This window comes from Schistocerca cancellata, chromosome 2, assembly GCF_023864275.1.
Source record: "Schistocerca cancellata isolate TAMUIC-IGC-003103 chromosome 2, iqSchCanc2.1, whole genome shotgun sequence".
Taxonomy (NCBI): domain Eukaryota; kingdom Metazoa; phylum Arthropoda; class Insecta; order Orthoptera; family Acrididae; genus Schistocerca; species Schistocerca cancellata.
This window is the reverse complement of record NC_064627.1, coordinates 198,707,649-198,727,803: the sequence shown is the minus strand read 5'-3', so window position 1 is coordinate 198,727,803 and position 20,155 is coordinate 198,707,649. Positions and strand designations below refer to the sequence as shown.

The window sequence follows — 20,155 nt, the reverse complement described above, 5'->3', positions numbered from 1 at the left end:
CTCTGGTTAGATGTTATTACGTGTCCATAAAATGTGTTTTCCGTGCTACTCCAAGAATAGAACTTAAGCGGCTGCTAGCCAGGAACTGTACAACTGGCCCTTACTAGTATAGCAGTCTAGCCAAAAATTTTCCGTCAAAATTTGATCTTCCTGGATACTTGAATACACCGAGAAGATAATACGTAATATTTTTTACCTGTTATCCCTGTTAGTCCTTTATTTCCACTCTAGTCTGAATCTATGTATTTCACTAATAATTATAACAATGGTGATTTTGCATACCCGATGAACCACATAAAAAAACAGCATTGGTATTCACCTGTTCAGGTTTATTTGGCTAAGCTCATGTAGACCCATCTCCTTTTGTCTGCGGGAAAGATTTTTATTTCTTGATGTGCCGGGGTTTCCCCTGGCAGACACATCATGTAAACTGTGCAAGCATTCAAAAATCAGCTTATGGTTCATTCAGAAATCAACTTAGAATATGTTCAAAAACCAACAGGGCTGCATATCAAAATCATATGAATAATCTAAAACAAGGATTCCATGACTTACCAAACGGGAAAGCGCTGGTAGATAGGGACAATAAAAAAAAAAAAAACACACACACAAAATTTCAAGCTTTCGCAACCCACGGTTGCTTCGTCAGGAAAGAGGGAAGGAGAGGGAAAGATGAAAGGATGTGGGTTCTAAGGGAGAGGGTAAGGAGTCATTCCAATCCCGGGAGTGGAAAGACCATGTGTCTGTATATGTGTGGATGGATATTTGTGTGTGTGCGAGTGTATACCTGTCTTTTTTTCCCCCTAAGGTAAGGCTTTCCGCTCCCGGGATTGGAATGACTCCTTACCCTCTCCCTTAAAACCCACATCCTTTCATCTTTCCCTCTCCTTCCCTCTTTCCTGATGAAGCAACCGTGGGTTGCGAAAGCTTGAAATATTCTGTGTGTGTTTGTGTTTTTTTTTTGTGCCTATCTACCAGCGCTTTCCCGTTCGGTAAGTCATGGAATCCTTGTTTTTAATATACACTCCTGGAAATGGAAAAAAGAACACATTGACACCGGTGTGTCAGACCCACCATACTTGCTCCGGACACTGCGAGAGGGCTGTACAAGCAATGATCACACGCACGGCACAGCGGACACACCAGGAACCGCGGTGTTGGCCGTCGAATGGCGCTAGCTGCGCAGCATTTGTGCACCGCCGCCGTCAGTGTCAGCCAGTTTGCCGTGGCATACGGAGCTCCATCGCAGTCTTTAACACTGGTAGCATGCCGCGACAGCGTGGACGTGAACCGTATGTGCAGTTGACGAACTTCGAGCGAGGGCGTATAGTGGGCATGCGGGAGGCCAGGTGGACGTACCGCCGAATTGCTCAACACGTGGGGCGTGAGGTCTCCACAGTACATCGATGTTGTCGCCAGTGGTCGGCGGAAGGTGCACGTGCCCGTCGACCTGGGACCGGACCGCAGCGACGCACGGATGCACGCCAAGACCGTAGGATCCTACGCAGTGCCGTAGGGGACCGCACCGCCACTTCCCAGCAAATTAGGGACACTGTTGCTCCTGGGGTATGGGCGAGGACCATGCGCAACCGTCTCCATGAAGCTGGGCTACGGTCCCGCACACCGTTAGGCCGTCTTCCGCTCACGCCCCAACATTGTGCAGCCCGCCTCCAGTGGTGTCGCGACAGGCGTGTCGTCTTCAGCGATGAGAGTCGCTTCTGCCTTGGTGCCAATGATGGTCGTATGCGTGTTTGGCGCCGTGCAGGTGAGTGCCACAATCAGGACTGCATACGACCGAGGCACACAGGGCCAACACCCGGCATCATGGTGTGGGGAGCGATCTCCTACACTGGCCGTACACCACTGGTGATCGTCGAGGGGACACTGAATAGTGCACGGTACATCCAAACCGTCATCGAACCCATCGTTCTACCATTCCTAGACCGGCAAGGGAACTTGCTGTTCCAACAGGACAATGCACGTCCGCATGTATCCCGTGCCACCCAACGTGCTCTAGAAGGTGTAAGTCAACTACCCTGGCCAGCAAGATCTCCGGATCTGTCCCCCATTGAGCATGTTTGGGACTGGATGAAGCGTCGTCTCACGCGGTCTGCACGTCCAGCACGAACGCTGGTCCAACTGAGGCGCCAGGTGGAAATGGCATGGCAAGCCGTTCCACAGGACTACATCCAGCATCTCTACGATCATCTCCATGGGAGAATAGCAGCCTGCATTGCTGCGAAAGGTGGATATACACTGTACTAGTGCCGACATTGTGCATGCTCTGTTGCCTGTGTCTATGTGCCTGTGGTTCTGTCAGTGTGATCATGTGATGTATCTGACCCCAGGAATGTGTCAATAAAGTTTCCCCTTCCTGGGACAATGAATTCACGGTGTTCTTATTTCAATTTCCAGGAGTGTATTTTTCCCATGTGGAATGTTACTTTCTATTTTATTTATATCATATGAATAATCGATAGACCAACATGTGCAGGATGCTAGACTCTTTGTGAAACAAGTTTTTTTCCTCAAGAAAATGAATTTCGCAACCCCCCTCCTCAAACTGCTGCCCAGGGCAGATACCCCAGTTTGCCCCCTAGATCTGGGCCTGTTGCTCTAGCATGAATCTGACAGCTTGCTGTTACTGCTGACACAGCTAACAGCCACACTTCTGTAGCCAGACGTGAGAGAAGGTACTACTCATATGCAACTCAACTGTGCACGTGCACGACCCTGCTTGCAACTGCTCAAACGAATCTAATGTAAACAGTTGCGACGTCACGCTCATTGAAGGCAATTTGTTGTTATGAAGCATTGCATAGTCTTCCTAAAGCCTTTGACACATTTTGTTATTGACAGGCGCTTGCATGAGCACAGTGTTTTGTTGTTGTATATGGCGCATTTCCTTTGCAACTTAAGATTTTTTTAAAAAATCTTGTTCATGTTTTATTGATGCAGTATTATTCTGTAGCAGTGAGATACAGTAATATCCTTTGTTACAGTATTGTTACAGTATTCTTATCAGTCAAAATGACAATGAAAAATTCCCTAGAATTCTAAAAAATTCACGGGTTTTTCCCGGATGAAAAAATTCCTCGATTTTTCCCGGATCTCCCGGGTTGTATACACCCTGAAATAATAAATGTCCCCCAACATGCACATTAGTTCCCAAAAATTACAGTTTGTAATTAACAGTTACACTGAGAAATTCTCCTTCCAGTGTGTCAATAATTACAAAAGGGATAGACTGCTAATCGCCATGAAGATAACACTTTGAGATGAAGACAGGCACAACAAAAAGACTTTTACATACTAACCTTCTGACCAAAGCATTATTCAGGAAAGTAAGCAGGCACACCTCACACATAAATGACTGTTATCTCTGGCCACTCTAATTGGACTGACACTGTAGCGATGAACAAAAGCAGCAATTGGGAGTGTAGAAGGGAAGGAGGAGGGGCAGGAGAGTACAGGTAGAGAGAGAGAGAAGAGTGATATCTTGGTGGCAGGTGCAGCTCTGTTGTGATCATTGCATCACCCCTACCACTCCTGCACTCCATGCTTCCTAAAGTCCCTAAATCCAACCAGCCAGGATGCTCCCTTGTGGCTAGTTAATGCTCCTCCCACTAATAGAATCACTGCTTTTGTAGCCTATTACCTACAACCTACCCTCCAACATAAAAGATACCAACCATTTCCTCCACCAACTCTCCACAGTTCCAGTTCCTTTAATACACAGTGCCCTGTTTATCACTATTGATGCCACTTCCTTTTACACTAACATCCCTAATGCCCATGGCCTTGCCGCTATTGAACATGACCTTTCCCACCATCCGATGGATCCCAAACCTACAACTTCCTTCTCAGTCACTGTGACCAACTACATCCTAACTCACAGTTACTTCTCCTTTAAAAGCATCACCTACAAACAAATCCAGGGTCCAGCAATGGGAAGCCATATGGCACCATCCTATTCCAACCTATCCATGAGCCATCTAGAGGAATCTTTTCTAACCACCCAGAACCCCAAACCCCTCACCTGGTTCAGATTCACGAATAACATCTTTGTGATCTGGATTGAGGGTGAGCACATGATTTTGACATTCCTCCAGTACCTCAACACCTTCTATCTAATTTACTTCACCTGGTCCACCTCAACCCGACATGACACCTTCTTCGTTGTTGACGTCCACTGACATGGTGGTTGGATAAGTACCTCTACCCATATCAAACATACCAACCACCAGCAATACCTCCACTTTGTCAGCTGCCACCCATTCCATACCAAGAAGTCCCTTTCATACAGTCTAGGCACCCATGGCCATCGCATCTGTAGTGACAAGCAGTCCTCCTTGAAATACACCAAGGGTCTCACTGAGGCCTACAGAGACTGTAATAAACTTCTGCTCCAAACCACTTGCCTCACGGCAGATATCCCTCTAATAGACTTAGATGCAAGACCTGTCCCAAACATGCTCCCACTACCATGTGCTCCAGTCTGGTCACAAGCATCACCTATCCCATCAGAAGCAAGGCTACCTGCGAAAACAGTCATGCTAAGCTGCAACCACTGTGCTGTATTCTAAGTGAGCATGACAATCAACAAGCTGTCTGTCTGCATAAGGGCCACTGACAAACTGTGGCCAAGAAACAACTGGAACACTCAGTTGCTGAGCATGCTGCCCAACACAATGTTCTTCATTTTAAGAAGTGCCTAAGAACTCTCCCTGCAATATATCCTACATTCCCGTAACCCTCCTGGTCACAACCCATTAGCCATTGTCCTTCAACCACCTATCCCCTTTCCTGTTACCTCTCCAACACTACACAGCTCTCTGTTCCCTACCCTCTCTTCCCCTCATCCCTGTATGCTCCCACAAGCAGCACTTTACCCTCTCCTATACTCCTCCCCTCCCTCCTGCCCCAGTCTCCTCCTTACCATCACCACGCCGACTGCTTCTCCCATCAAGCGCAGCTACTCGCAGTCTGGCCTCGGCAGCCAGACAGTGGTCACATGTGTGTGAGTTGCATTTGCGTGAGTGTGTGTATGTTGTCTAATTTGGAAGAAGGCCTTTTTGGCTGAAATCTGCCTTGTTTGGCAGTCTTTTTGCAGTGCCTATTTGCAACCCAACATCTGCGCTATATGGTGTGTATCAGTCTATCCTTTTGATAATAATGTCAATGGAAATATTAAGTTTAACAACACAAGTTATAACTGAGTTGGGCGTTAAGCATTAAGCTGGTAACTAAACAGGATTTGTAACTTGTGCCTGCCTATTGCTCAACAGCTCATCATCTACACGAGGCCTGGTTATCTTTATTCTTTCCAATGCCTGTATTCCACCTAGGACTTCCCAGTATCACATCTAATAATGTTCTATTATCATGGGATATAACTGCTAGATTTCCAATGATTTTTAGGGTTCTCTGCCTCAGTCTGTAACAAGGTAACCCTTACAGGATCACTTTATTGTCTGTCAACCTATCTGGCTGTCCAACTGTTAAGAACCCTTTTTCTTAGGAATGGACAGATTTATCAAGTTTAAATTTATTTCATATGCTAAGGTGTATGTCCCTTGATGGCATACAAATTGTAAGCTTCTAAGTCAATGCAATCAAAAGACACAAGCATTTATATAACATATTTTGACACTCAAAAACTTACTCATCAAAATGTGTAGGGTGCTTCCCATTGACCTACAACCATGAAATTCGACAAGAAGAAAGCTTTCACAGTACAAGTACAGTAAAAAATCTGAAACTTGTAAAATTTTGATTATATCACATAAAAAAATATTTTGTTGAGATTCTCGATTCATGGGATGGAAGGACTGTATACATTGCGGTGACAAAAGTCATGGGATGCTTCTCCAAATCATGTCAGACCTACTGTTGCCCAGTATAGTGCAGCAAGTTGATTTGAGATGGACTCAAGTTGTAGAAAGTACTGTGCAGAAATATTCAGCCATGTTGTCTCTATAGCTGTCCATAATTGCAAAAGTGTTGCCAATGTAGGATTTTGTGCATGAACTGAATTCTCAATTATGTCTCATAAATGCTCGATGGGATTCACATTGGGCAATCTGGGTGGCCAAATAATTTGGTCATGTTGCCTAGAATGTTCTTCAAAACAATTGCGAACAGTTGTGGCCCAGTGGCATGACACACTATCATCCATAAAAATTCCATTGTTGTTTGGGAACTTAAAGTCCATGAATGGCTGTGAGTCATCTTCAAAGTAGCCAAAACTAACCATTTCAAGTCAATGATTAGTTCACTTGGACCAGAGGACACAGTCCATTCCACGTGCAAGAGTTGTTCCTTAAGTATCTAACCCAACTATTTTGGAAAAAATGTATTTATTTTTCAGCATAATCTCCTTTCAGCTCTATACACGTTTCCTAGTGATGTTCAATAAGTTTGATACCCTCTTTATAATGAAAACTGTCTAACTCCTCAAAATAGCCATTAACTGCTGACGTCATGTCTTCATTTGTTGAAAATCTTCAACCACCAAGTAATTTTTTCAAGTTGGGAACAGAAAATAATCCGAGGGGGTTAATTTGGTGAATAGGGTGCATGAGGTAGCAGTTCAAACTTAAATTCATTAATTTTGGCCATTGCAATAATGGCTTGATTTCTTTTTCCAAACGTTGCAATAAGTTCACATAATACTTGCCATTGACAGTTTTTCCTTTTTCAAGATAGTCAATGAAAATTATCCCACACGCATCCCAATAATCTGACGCCATGACCTTGCCAGCAGATGAAATCGTTTTCACCTTCTTTGGAGTCAATTCTCTAATTTGTGTCCATTGTTTTGATTGTTCTTTTGTCTCGGGAGTGAAGTGGTGGACCCATGTTTCATCTATTGTTATGGAACGGCACAAAAAAATCAGCTTTGTTCCAGTGAAACTTCACTAAACACTCAATGGAAACATCTTCATGACATTGTTTTTGCTAGAGTATGAGCAAACGTGGCATGAACCTTGCACACAGTTTAATTATGTCCAAATTTTCAGATAATATACGATGTAATGCACTTTTTGAAATACCTACTATATCTGCTAGATCACGCACTTTCAGTTGACGATCATCCAGTAACACTTTGTGGATTTTCTTCACCATTTCTGGAGTCATCACCTCATTTGGTCGACTACGGCGATGCTCGTCTTGGCAGCTCGTACGGCCTCGTCTAAACTCAGCTACCCAATATTTTACTGTTGACAACGAAGGAGCAGACTCTCCCAAAGTAGAGTCTAGCTCAGCTTTAATTTTAGTTGTGCTGAGGCCTTTTTTTAAAAAAAAAAAAAAAAAAAAAATTGTGTCACGTAACAATGACCAATTTTCTCCATTTTCGCAAGTTCACTCACAACGTTCACTATTCATGGCTGCCAAACAAATACTAAACAATGTGGCATCTTCAAACTTAAAACATATGCTTCATAGATCATATACTTTCTAACCGAGAGATATTTTTCAACAATAATTGCCATCTCTCAGTCAGGCCAGGTACTTATGGCACCACCCTCATAAACACAGCCCACACTATTATGAATCCACCACCAACTCAGTGCCTTGTCGACAACTTGGGTCCATGGCTTTGTGTAGTGTGTGCCACGCTCAAAACCCTACCATCATCTGTTACCACCTGAAATTGGGACTCATCTGACAAGACCACAGTTTTCCAGTTGTCTAGGGTCCAATTTAATATAATCACAAGGAGAGGCTCCTTGGGCACTGTCATGATGTTAACAATGGCACTCACGTTGGTCGTCTGCTGCATAGCCCATTAACACCAAATATTGCCACACTGTCCTAACGAATATGTTTGTCATATGTCCCACATTGATTTGTGTGATTATTTCACTCAGTGTTGTTTGTCTGTTAGCACTGACAAGTCTATCTAAATGCCGCTGCTCTTGGTCATTAAGTGAAGGCCATCAGCCACTGTGTTGTCCAGGTTGAGAGGTAATGCCAGAAAACTGTTTTTTTCGACACTCTCTTGACACTGTGGATCTTGGAATATTTAAATCCCTAACAATTTCCGAAATGGAATGTCCCATGCATATAGATCCAACCATTCTGCACTCAAAGTCTGTTAATTACGGATGTGGGGCCGTAATCACATTGGAAACCTTTCCATTTGAATCACCTAAGTACAATGGCAGCTCTGCTAATGCACTGCCCTTTTCGATTTTGTGTATGCAAAACCACCACCATCTGTATATGTGCATATCACTAGCCCATGACTTTATATCTCATGAGTTTAGTCACTTCAGAGAGAGAGAGAGAGAGAGAGTGAGAGAGAGAGAGAGAGAGAGTGAGTTAGTGTGTGTGTGTGTGTGTGTGTGTGTTGTGTGTGTGTGTGTGTGTGCGTGTGTGCGTGTGTGCGTGTGTGCGTGCGTGCGTGCATGCGTGCATGCTTGTGCATGTATGCTTATGAAACCATTAATGTGTGAGTCCCACTTGCACCTGGCCAATTTTTTTTCATATTCATAACTCACAAATCTCCTTGTGTCACAAAGTTCTGAACAAATAAATTTGAAATTCCTTTTCAACTTATTCCTTGCAACCTCCTTAGATCTTTGTTTATATGCCTTTACTCATTGTTCACTCCCTGTTCTTATTTACCCCCTTTCCCCCCCCCCCCCCTCCCCCCCCCCTCTCTCTCTCTCTCTGTGCCCACTATAGCTGTAAACCATAAAGCAATACAGCCACACAGGAAATGGAGGCAACAAAGTAACATGAATGATAACTTCTAAATAATTTCTAGCACTATATCTCACTAGCAGGAATACATAAGAAATGCACAAAAGATTGTACTGAGTCACTACAGAAGCTAATTATTACTCTGAAAACAGAGGCTTCTGACTTTAAAATAATATTTTTTATTTCCAGTTACAATCAGTTGTTACTTCTGTTCTGACGTGAGTTTCCTGTTGAGTTGTCCTAGAAACAAAACTTTTCGTTTTCCTCTTGTCTTGCTCTTTAATTCCCAATGATGAAAAATGATTCTCATGCAATTCCCTAGATTTAAAATAATGATGTGATTTTAATGGGTTCAACTATGGATTTTTGGTGAATAGATGTATATCATATATTACTTATGTATATTATATTACCTAAGTGAAACACTTTTTTAGCCTCGTTTCACAAACTTTTATTACTACGTGACATAAGTATCAAGTTATAAGCCCAGTTTTTAGTAACCACAATAATAAAGTTTGTGAAACAAGGCTAATAAAGTGTTTTGTTTAGTTAATACAATACTGATGCGAGCTACCAATGACAGAAATTAATTCCTTTTTTCCATTGTTGTGTAGTTTTTGATTTACAACTATGTAATTTTGTGCTTCCTACAATCTCCACTATTTACATGTGCAAGATATTCTTTCCTCCTTTATATAACATGTATCATTTTTGCATGTAATGTCTCGAACTAATATGTTATGAAGTTGGTTGCACAGAATATCTTTTATGAGAGCGCAGTATCAATGAAACAAGATATACACTGATACAATATACACACTGCTCTTAGAGAAACCAAAACATGCTATTTGATAGAATTTTGTATTTAAAGGAAAGGTACAACAGCAATTTTTTTGTCACAATATTCCATCAAGATTGTAGTTTTAATTTCTTTAATAAGTAATGTTGGCTACTGTCATCAGATTCTGTTAAAACACAAAATGACAACAAGTCATTAGAAACGAACTAAATAATTGTTATTATTCTGATTTTTATGGCTTCAGCTAACAAGAACTGCATCAATTAGTAGTTATGACAAACTATATTTTGTTTTTTCAAACTGCCCTGATCAGTATTTGTCAGTGCTTACCCAAGACGAGGACCTCCATGAATGAGATCGAACACCTGGGCAGGATTCAGCAGTTGTTTGAAGCGGCGCAAGAATTTCACCCCTTGATTATCCCCTGATTTAGAATTGACAAAGACGAGTAGTGGTGAACAGCCTTGGGGCCTTACAGCATCCCAAACTTCATCACTCCCCGCTGCAATGAAACAATGTTAAAGAGTATAGTAATTTTTTGTTCCTGTATTAATGATATATGAATGACACAAAGCAGAAATAGAACAACACATGGAAATTAAATGATTTTTTTCTCTTGAACGCAATTTTCTTAATGGAGAACCACTTATACAAACCATAAACATACATGTAATGTTAATTAACACTGCAAACCTTATTTTGATATAAGATCTCACAAAGAAGCATACTCAACGATCTATAGCAGAGCTTAAGCAAACATAAAACTTCATGACTGTGAACAGAGTGTTACTATTGATGCAGCAAAACAAAACAAAATAACTTAATGGTACAGTCAATAAGGAGTCTACTTACACAATAACCATGTAAAAAAATCAGGTCCCATGTGCACGGATGTGTGCATGCATGCACACACAAATTAACTTAATGGTACATTCAATAAAGAGTCTACTTACACAATAACCGTGTAAAAAATCAGGTCCCATGTGCATGCATGTGTGCAGTAGTACCCCCCCCCCCCCCCCTCTGCATTTATTGTTTTAGACAATTTGGCACAGTATCAGGGTTCCATAACTCAATTGGTAAAAATGCAATCCTTATAGGAACACCCTGTTATCCATCTGTCTGTTTGTCCATCTGACTGTTGAGAACTCTTTCTCAGAAAAGGATACACGTATCAAGTTGAATTTTATGTCAAATACTAAGGTCTATGGTCCCTTGACAATGTATGAAATTTAAGTGTCTTTGTCAGTGCAATCAAAAGATGTAGCAATTTATGACACATAATTTGATTCCTGCAAACTCAATCATCAAAATCTATAGGGTACTACCTGTTTACCTAAAATTATGAAATTTGGAAAGGAGTAAGGTTTCACAGTACAAGTAAAGGAAAAAAAATCTGAAAACAGTTAAAATTGTAATTATATAACATGAAAAAAGTATTTTCTGTCATGTTATTTGACTTTCTGTCTGTCTGTCTGTCTATCTATCAGGACCCCTTTTCCTCAGGAACAGGTAGACTTATGAAAGTGAAATTTATATCACATACTAAGGTCCAAGGTCTCTTTGCAGTGTACAACATTTAAGCTACCAAGTCAGTGCAATCAAAAGGCAGAGGCACTAATGTCACATATTTTGATATCTTGCCCTGTATGCATATCAATAACAGGGAAAAGTTGTCAAGATTCTCGATTCCCAGGGTGGACGAACTATCTACACACATAATTAAGCTTGTACAAAATCATCAGTGTATGACTAGTTGTTACCTTTACTCCAAAATTACACACTTTCATTTCTTAATTTTTTCTTCTTGGGTAACGTCACATCAGAAATACATTATTGTTAGCATTAACAGTTGCACTACAGTGTCTTCACATCAGGAGTATCATACCATTTAACGAATTTTGCAATATTATTCTACACTACATGCCATGAGTGGTCACCCAATCCCTTTGCTGCTTGTTATGAAAACCAAGGCATTACAGTGAAGAAAGTCAATAGTAGACAAATTTATCACACAAATGACTTGTATTTACACTCCTTGCAGTGGACCAACAGTAATAAAAATGGTATCACATTTCCTTAGTTTCAAATTAAGTTAATCAAATTCACTTACGACAATATTCTACTTTTATATGGCTGACAGAGGTGCTGTTGCCTCAGTTCATCTGAAAGCATTACACGATCCTATCATAATCAAGATTACAGGAGTGGAGACTGTGACAGAAGCAAAAAAAGAATCAAATATATATTAGGCAGCATTAAACAAGATGGGAAAAGGAGATACTTCAGTTTAAAATTTGTAGTTTCTACAAAGACGTCTTCAAACAGGTATTACCATCAAATGATAGCCTATCAATTACTAATCATGTTTTTAAACATGTGGAAACACCAAAATCAATAGATAGCAGTCATTCCAATGTGTTCTACGAAGTGTGCAACATGGATGTGCTGTAAATTATTATTATTATTATTATTATTATGGTTACAAACCTATGTAAAATTGTAAAGTCTGAAGAACACAATTAGTTTCTCTCAGAAATATTCACTTACCACATCTTTTACTGCTCATATCTGAATGGGATGTGTGGTTCAGAATCAGCAAGTTCAGTAACTCTCATGTGAATGGCGTAAGGCCCTCTGTATAGAGCTCAACTCATTACTAACATTAGCTGTTAATTTCTTTGCAACTCAGTTGGTTAGCAAATGGTCACTAATTGGCTTTGCACACAGTGAAATAGAAGTTCACAATAGCAGTAGCTTGTCATTTGCTTCATTTAGCATAGTGCACCCACTTGCTGGTACACAATATAGAAAATTCCACACACTTTAAAGCATCTGTAGCACAAATTCTTCTGAGGAATACATATTACTTGAGAACTGACACTATCAAGTTTAGAAAGAAGTGTAAACAAAATTCTGTATTTTTATATATAATGGAACTGTGGACTTTTAATAATGCCTAATAAAGTTAACTGAATTTCATAAAATACAAAAAGTCTCCTACAAAAAAGTAGAACTTATATTCCTCATCACAAAGAAATTTTGGTTTCACTTATTATTTGCACTTGAATACTTCTAGTGAGAGCTTACTTGCAGGGTTAGTTATCAGAATAATTTCACGTGATCAAAGCAGTAGCCATATTATACCCGGGTTTTTCAGTGTTTTTCCTTGGCATTTTAAGAGTATCTTCTCCTGAAAGACAGAGCTGCAGAAAAAAACGTTTAGGAAAAATGTACACATTACAGATTAAATAAAACAGAAACCCACTGATGATGGCACAGAGGTGCTGAAACATTTTTGGGAGCTTGAAAAAATGGTGTTTTGCATAACTGGTGGAGCTTACATCCAACAATACAGTTACAGTTAAAAAAGATACTAGTAAAACAAAATACTCCAGTCTGCTCATGGTCATTGATCTTACAGAACATTCATTTAATAGCTTCCCACAAAAACATTAGAAGCCCCATAAACAAAAAGACTGAGTTTTTAATGTATGTACTGTAAAATGAAAGAACTAGTGGAACATCAGCAAATGTGTTGTGCTTTTCAGAATATCACATGGAAATCAATAAAATGGAGCAGATACAGCTTGTTGGATGAAAGCTATATAAGCTAATATCATACTCTTGTAGTGGCAGTTATTTAGGAGGAGGGACTTCTTCTACGAGAAGTTGATTTTTAGTCCCAAAGTCTTCAGTTTGAAGAATATTGTGCTCAACAGCTCTTTAAATGCTGTACCACAACAGTGATCACTAAACACACAACCTAATAGTACTGACACTCTACAGACAATCAGTAGTAAAAATCTAAAGCTGAATAAAAAATAAAAAAAAATAAAAAGAAAAAGCTAGAGACAGTTTAACGACACTACGGCAGTCTAAATACGAGAATCATTGTTTATGGAGACTTTGATTTTCTGTCACTTAGTACTGACTAATGACACATAGAGTTGTTGATGCCCAGCTTTGAATTATCTCACACAGTGAAGATCCTAAAGAGGAATGATCATGTAAAAGCAATAGCTCATGGTATATCTGGCCACGGTCATCAAATGTTAACAATAAAATATTCTGACTAGCTGGGTTCAGATCAAAGAAGAAAAGTATTATTACAGAGTCATTAACAGTGTCTCAAACATAGTGTTTAGGGAGAAATGATAGGAAAAGTATTGGCACAATATTTATAATGAACACTGTGTAGATGGAATATTGAACTTTGTCTTAACACAGTGAAATATTCATTCTGGAAACAATACCAGAGGCTGTGGTTAAGCCATATCTCCACAGTGTCTTTTCTTCCAGGAGTTTTAATCCAGAAAAGTAAACACAGAAAACTCTTTGTGAAGTTTGGAAGGAAAGAGGGACAGACTGTCTGAAGTAAAGCTGTGAGGGTGAATCTGAGTTCTGCATGGATGGCTGAGTCGATAACAACACTGGAACTTCTTGGCAGATTAAAACTGTGTGATGGACTGAGATTCGAATTCAGGACCTTTACCTTCCATGGGCAAGCGCTCTACGAGCTACCCAAGCATGACTCACAACCTGTTGTCACAGCTTTACTTCCACCAGTGCCTCATCTCCTATCTTCCATACTTCACAGAAGCTCTCCTGCGAATCCTGCAGGAGCAACACTCCTTGAACAAAGGGTCTTGTGGAGAATGGTTCAGCCACAGCCCAGGGGATGCTTCCAGAAAGCATTTTTCACTCTACAGTGGAATATGTGCTGATGTGAAATTTCCTGGCAGATTAAAACATTGTGTCACACTGGGACTCAAAATCGGGATGGTTGCCTTTTGCAGGAAAAAGCTCTACCAACTGTGCCACCCGAGCACAACTCATGACCTGTCATCACAGCTTTACTTCCACCAATACCTCATCTCCTACCTTCCAAACTTCACAGAAGTAATCCTGTGAACCTTGCACAACTAGCATTCCTGGAAGAAAGGATAGGGATAAGAGTATAGACTGTGAAATCAAGGTTCCAACACACATTTTAATCAATTACAAAATTCCAAAACAACACAAACTTTACTGAGCAGCGGAAGATACATTGTGGAATGTTAACTATGTGTAGTAATGTCATGATTACACTTGTTTATCAACAGTATATCAGACCAATTTAAACATTCTCAAGATAATCTACATGAGTAAATTCAATTAAAAGCTATACTGACCAGCATTATGTAAGGCAGTTGGTGGTACAACACTGAGGCGACTCGGTCCCAGTAGGCAGTGAACTGGTAGCAAAGGTCTGCAGGCCGTGTGCACAGTCGTATGACACCACAAGCAGCGCCAGTCTTGCAATCTGAAACAGTTCCACAGAATAAGTGCTGACAATGGAATAAGGTAATAAATTCCTAACACCTAAAATGTTGGAAAAAGGCAGATTACCACTTACCATAAAGCAGATACGTCAAGTTGCAGACAGGCACAATTAAAAGAAACACACACACACACACACACACACACACACTCAGTCACTCACTCACTCACGCGCGCGCGCGGGGGCAAGCACATCTCACGCACATACAACCCCGCCAACTCCAGCATCTCGGGGCCATGAGTTCGTGTGTGTGTGTGTGTGTGTGTGTGTGTGTGTGTGTTTTACTTATGAAGGCTGTGGCCAAAAGCTATATGTGAGAGTCTTTTAACTGTGCTTGTCTGAATCTTGATGTCTCTTCTTTATGGTAAGTAGCAATCTGTCTTTTCCTGCATTGCTGATATTCCTATCTGGAGTTTCCATTCATTGATTTCTGTCATCTGTTAATCATATTGAAATTAACAGTGGAATCAGTATTAAATGAGGTGGAGACAGGAAAAACTGAATTGATAGAAATCTAAATACAATGACTGGTACTGAATGTTTCAAAGTGGTAACTGTTAACCGGTGGGAGCAAGAAGAAAGCTTTCAATAACAACAGATGTCATTTTATTTCTGTCGATTTGGCTAATCCATACAGTCATCTCACCAAGAGTTTTCTTAGAGTGTACATGAGACTGCACACAGAAGAAGCTATAAGATTAATCTCTCTCTGACAGCACCAGAATTATAAATACATACAAACCTTATGAATGTAACTAGCTTTCAGAATCTGGACTTCCTTCATTTGATTGAAAGAGTCCTGGGAAAATCAAGAGATTTGAAATGGCAGAGAGAGCAGTTGGCAAGTTAAAAATATACACTGCAGAACTTGTTCTATGCCACAATTTTTCCAATGATTATTTAAAATCAATAAGCTATTTACCAGATGGACTTTAGGTGTGTCCATTGATGAGAGATTAAACTGGAAGAAACACATTGATGATCTGCTGAAACGTTTGAGTTCAGCTACTTATGCAATAAGGGTCATTGCAAATTTTGGTGATAAACATCTTAGTAAATTAGCTTACTACGCCTATTTTCACTCATTGCTTTCATATGGCATCATATTTTGGGGTAATTCATCACTGAGGAATAAAGTATTTATTGCACAAAAGCGTGTAATCAGAATAATAGCTGGAGTCCACCCAAGATCATCCTGCAGACATTTATTTAAGGATCTAGGGCTATTCACAGTAGCTTCTCAGTATATATACTCTCTTATGAAATTTGTTATTAACAACCAAACCCAATTCAAAAGTAATAGCATTGTGCATAACTACAATACTAGGAGAAAGGATGATCTTCACTATTCAAGATTAAATCTAACTTTGGCACAGAAAGGCGTGAATTATACTGGCACTAAAGTCTTTGGTCACTTACCAAATAGTATCAAAAGTCTGACAGATAACCAACAAGTATTTAACAAGAAATTAAAAGAATTTCTGAATGACAACTCCTTTTACTCCATAGAGGAATTTTTAGATATAAATTTAAAAAAAAATTTAAAAAAATAAAAATAAATAAAAATAAAAAACACAAAAAAATGAAAAAGTTGTTATATTAACTTAAGTATGTTGTTAAATTAACTTAATTATGTCATGTATTGGAAAATTTGACTCGTTCCACATCATTACAAAATATCGTATTCATGATCCATGGAACTAGTATTAATCTAATCTAATCTAATCTTTCTATGTCAGTATGACAACAATCGCCAAGAAAGTGTAGATGCAGATAAAAATTTCTATTGGCAACAGAGAATACTTTTATCTATCGTGCAATAACAGTTAGCACAAAGTCTGCTTCAACACATGGATGTCTTGGATTTTATTTCCAGCATTAGTAACTTGGAATTTCACAGCGGATGTTTTTCAGTAATAATGTTGGCCTCCTCTTCCATTGTTGTCCAATTCTTTTTTAAGCTGACATTTCACATTTCACACCAGGCATCCTCATTCAGATCCTGTATTTTCATCACACCTTTTTAGCCCCTCTTTACCTTTCACTATCGAATATGCTCTGTTTTTCTGCTGACCTGCATTCTTCTACGTTATTCATTTTACTAATACATGCACGTGCCCAAAGCCAAGTGCACACACACAGACACAACTTTTCATTTATTTTCGAAATTCATGGAAACTGTGGACCTAAGCTCAAAGAAAAAAGATCAGTTTTATCTACATTTTTTACACTCATTGCTTCCCAAACCTCAAACCTGTTGACGTCCTTACCAGATTTTGAAACCTCATATATTGCTGGTGTCTTGTTGTTGAGTTCTGTCTCATTCTGTGCTGCTGTACCTCCACTTACAAAAAAGTGACTTTCCTGTTAATACAATTCTAGAATCCCATTTTCTTTAAAACTTTCTTTTCATTTAACCATGTGAATAAACCCAGGTTCCAAAAGTCGGTTTATCTCTGTCTACCTGGCAAATATGCACACATTTACAGTCAAAAGTCAAATGCCTCACTAAATAAGCTTACAGACCTCTATGCACTATAAATTATTATTTGACAAAGTTTCAGATGTTTTATGTGCTATAAGAATTTTAATTATTTAATATGTATCCAATCCACAAACAAATTATTCTGATATTTCGTTTTGTTTAGAACACAATACAAGTTAATTCTCTGTTATTCTACAATGCCACAATGCTGGCTGTTAGACAAATTGTGAGTTACTAATTCATTCCATGTTGTCTTAGCTTTGGCTTTAGCTTTCCATGAAGACATACTGGTATGTATGAATAAATGAAAATAAAATTGCTTTATCTAGTGTTAAATTTGTCTCCCTTAAAACAGTTTTGTGCTGTTGTGTGTTTAATGATGTGTAGATACTATGAAGATTACCTCTTTTGTCTATTTCGGGAGGGCGCCTAAAGGCATACCTAACTATGTTCATTACGCAGTTCTGAAGAGATAGTATCTTCAGTATTCATCTCCAGCAACAGTGGTACTGTAAACACTTTAACATGGTATCCAGTACTCTGTAATAAATATTTTCCTTTCTTAGGTAGTGTGGTATCAGTTACAGGGATAGAAGGGTATCCAAAGCAGAGTGAAATAATGAGCATTGACGGAATGACACAAGAGGCGGAAAATTAGTGGATATTAATACGGTGGCTTCAACTCTGTCGGGACACTTTCAATGAAGTGTCTGAATGTCTATGGAGAAATAGCAGCCTGTTCTTCCTCAAGAACTGAAACCAAGAATGTAGTGATGTTGGGGTCTGGACTGAAGTCATTGTTTTAACTTATGCCAAAAGTGTTACACTGGCTTCAGGTCAGGGCTCTGGGCAGGACAGCCCACTTCAAGAATGTTATTGCCCACAAAACACTACCTCACAGATGTTGCTTTATGACAGACTGTATTGTCACATTGATACAGACAAACTCCATCTCCGAACTGTTCCTCTTCTGTAAGCAGTACATAACACCGTAAAATGTGTTCATATCCTTCTGCATTTGGCATTTACTTTAGTGGATTAGTGGCTGAAAAACATCCCCATGCCTTTTAACACCTCTTCAATGCTTCACTGTTGTTACTACCCATGAAGGCAAGTAACTCCAGACAGTCATCAAAACCCAAACCCTTTCATCAGACTGCCACAAAGTATAGCATGATTCATTACTCGTTTATGGTCACCCACTATCCAGAGGCTTCTCTCCTCAAGTGCACTTAACACTGACCACAGAAATGAAGGCTTATGAAGAGTTGCTCAACCAATGCACCCTATTCTTTTTAGCTTTCTATATGCAATCATTGTGATAGTTGGACTATGGGTAACACTTTGAAACTCACAAGTTATTCCTTCTTCTGACTTCATGCAACTTTTTACAACCACCCTTGGCAATGCTTGACAGTTCCTGTCAGTCTGTATATGATGTCTGTATTATCTTTGTTTAGCTGTGATTGTTTCTTCGTGTTTCCACTTCACTATTATAGCACTAACAGTTAACTTGGATAGCTTTACAAGGGTTCAAATGTCCCTGATTGATTTGTTACTCATGTGATATCCAATGAAAAGTTCACATTTGAAGTTACTGAGCTCTCCTGCCTGACACATTCTGCTGTTACTGCTTCTCTACTGACAACAGGATATCACAGTACTCCCCATCTTCTTTTACAGTGGTGGATCCACCTCTCATAACACATAATGATCAATGCCACATTACATAGGAGTGTGTGAATACTTTTGATCAGACAATGTATATAGAAGAGTCAATGAGGGAAGCAAAGGACTATATCAAAATGGGAGTTGTTTACTACAGGCAGAAAGTCAGCATTACACAGTTTGCTGATGACATAATATTGGTCACCAAAAGTGTACAGATGTTGAATGAAATGGAATATGTGCTAACAGATAGCTATAACACGCACATAAACAAAAATAAAATTAAGGGAACAGTGTGTACAGCTGTTGTGCATGGTGGATGATTAAATGTCAAACTAGGGCAAGAAACTGTCAAAGAGTTGGACGATTTTGCTGTCTCAGAAGTAGGAAAGATAAAGAAGGAAGACATAAGAAAGAGCAGAAGTAAGGACTGCACAATGCAGAATGGTTTTGCGTGAAAAGAAGTATCTGCTAGCAATCAGAAATATAAAACTTGAGGTCAGAAAAGAGTCATAGCTATATTAGGACCACAGCTCTCTATGGGTGGGAAACATGGAGAATTGAAAAGACAGAAATTAAATGATTAGATGCCTTTGAAACATGATCTTACAGGAGACTATTGAGGTCAAGGTTCAAGACAGTGTGGTGTCCGAATTTTGACTCCACATCTGAATGCCAAAATATGTTGACAACAATAAGTCCTTCGCATAGTGTAAAGCTTTTCCAAATATTCTGTCATCACTTTTTTAATGTTTTCTGTCTTTTCTTAGTGGCGATTAAAAGTGCAAGTGAAGTGTCAAGTTGAAATGTGTTCGTAAAATGTCCAAATATCCAGAATGAAACATATACACTAATAAGATACTCAGAGCAAGATGGCTGCCGTATTAGACATGCAATAACGTGGTTCCTAATTAAGTGTTGATTTGAAGTGAATAAGACACTGCTCAGCAAAAATTGTAGTGCTTACAGCTATCTAGGTACCAGTGGTTCATTGTAAGTGAAAACAACGTTGTCTTGAAAATTAAATAATAGCTTAAATATGATGTCATGTCGAGGTGCTCGTTGTACAGGCTCCCACCCTAAGAACAAAAACATGGATGTTTCTTGCCATGTATGTGGTGAAAGAGCGATAGAAGGTTTCCAAATTTGTGCTGAAACCCAACTAAGA

General features: G+C 39.5%; 1 protein-coding gene across 1 annotated transcript in view; it reads right to left on the bottom strand.

Moving 5' to 3' along the window:
• LOC126161517 (diacylglycerol kinase eta) overlaps positions 1-20,155 on the bottom strand; it is a 641,720-nt gene that overhangs the window by 215,035 nt on the left and 406,530 nt on the right. Inside the window, exons 7-8 of the mRNA XM_049917424.1 lie at positions 14,686-14,816; positions 9,842-10,013 (exon numbers count right to left, since the gene is read on the bottom strand). Of these exons, the coding sequence (XP_049773381.1) occupies positions 9,842-10,013; positions 14,686-14,816 (303 nt within the window). The remainder of the gene's footprint in view (positions 1-9,841; positions 10,014-14,685; positions 14,817-20,155) is intronic.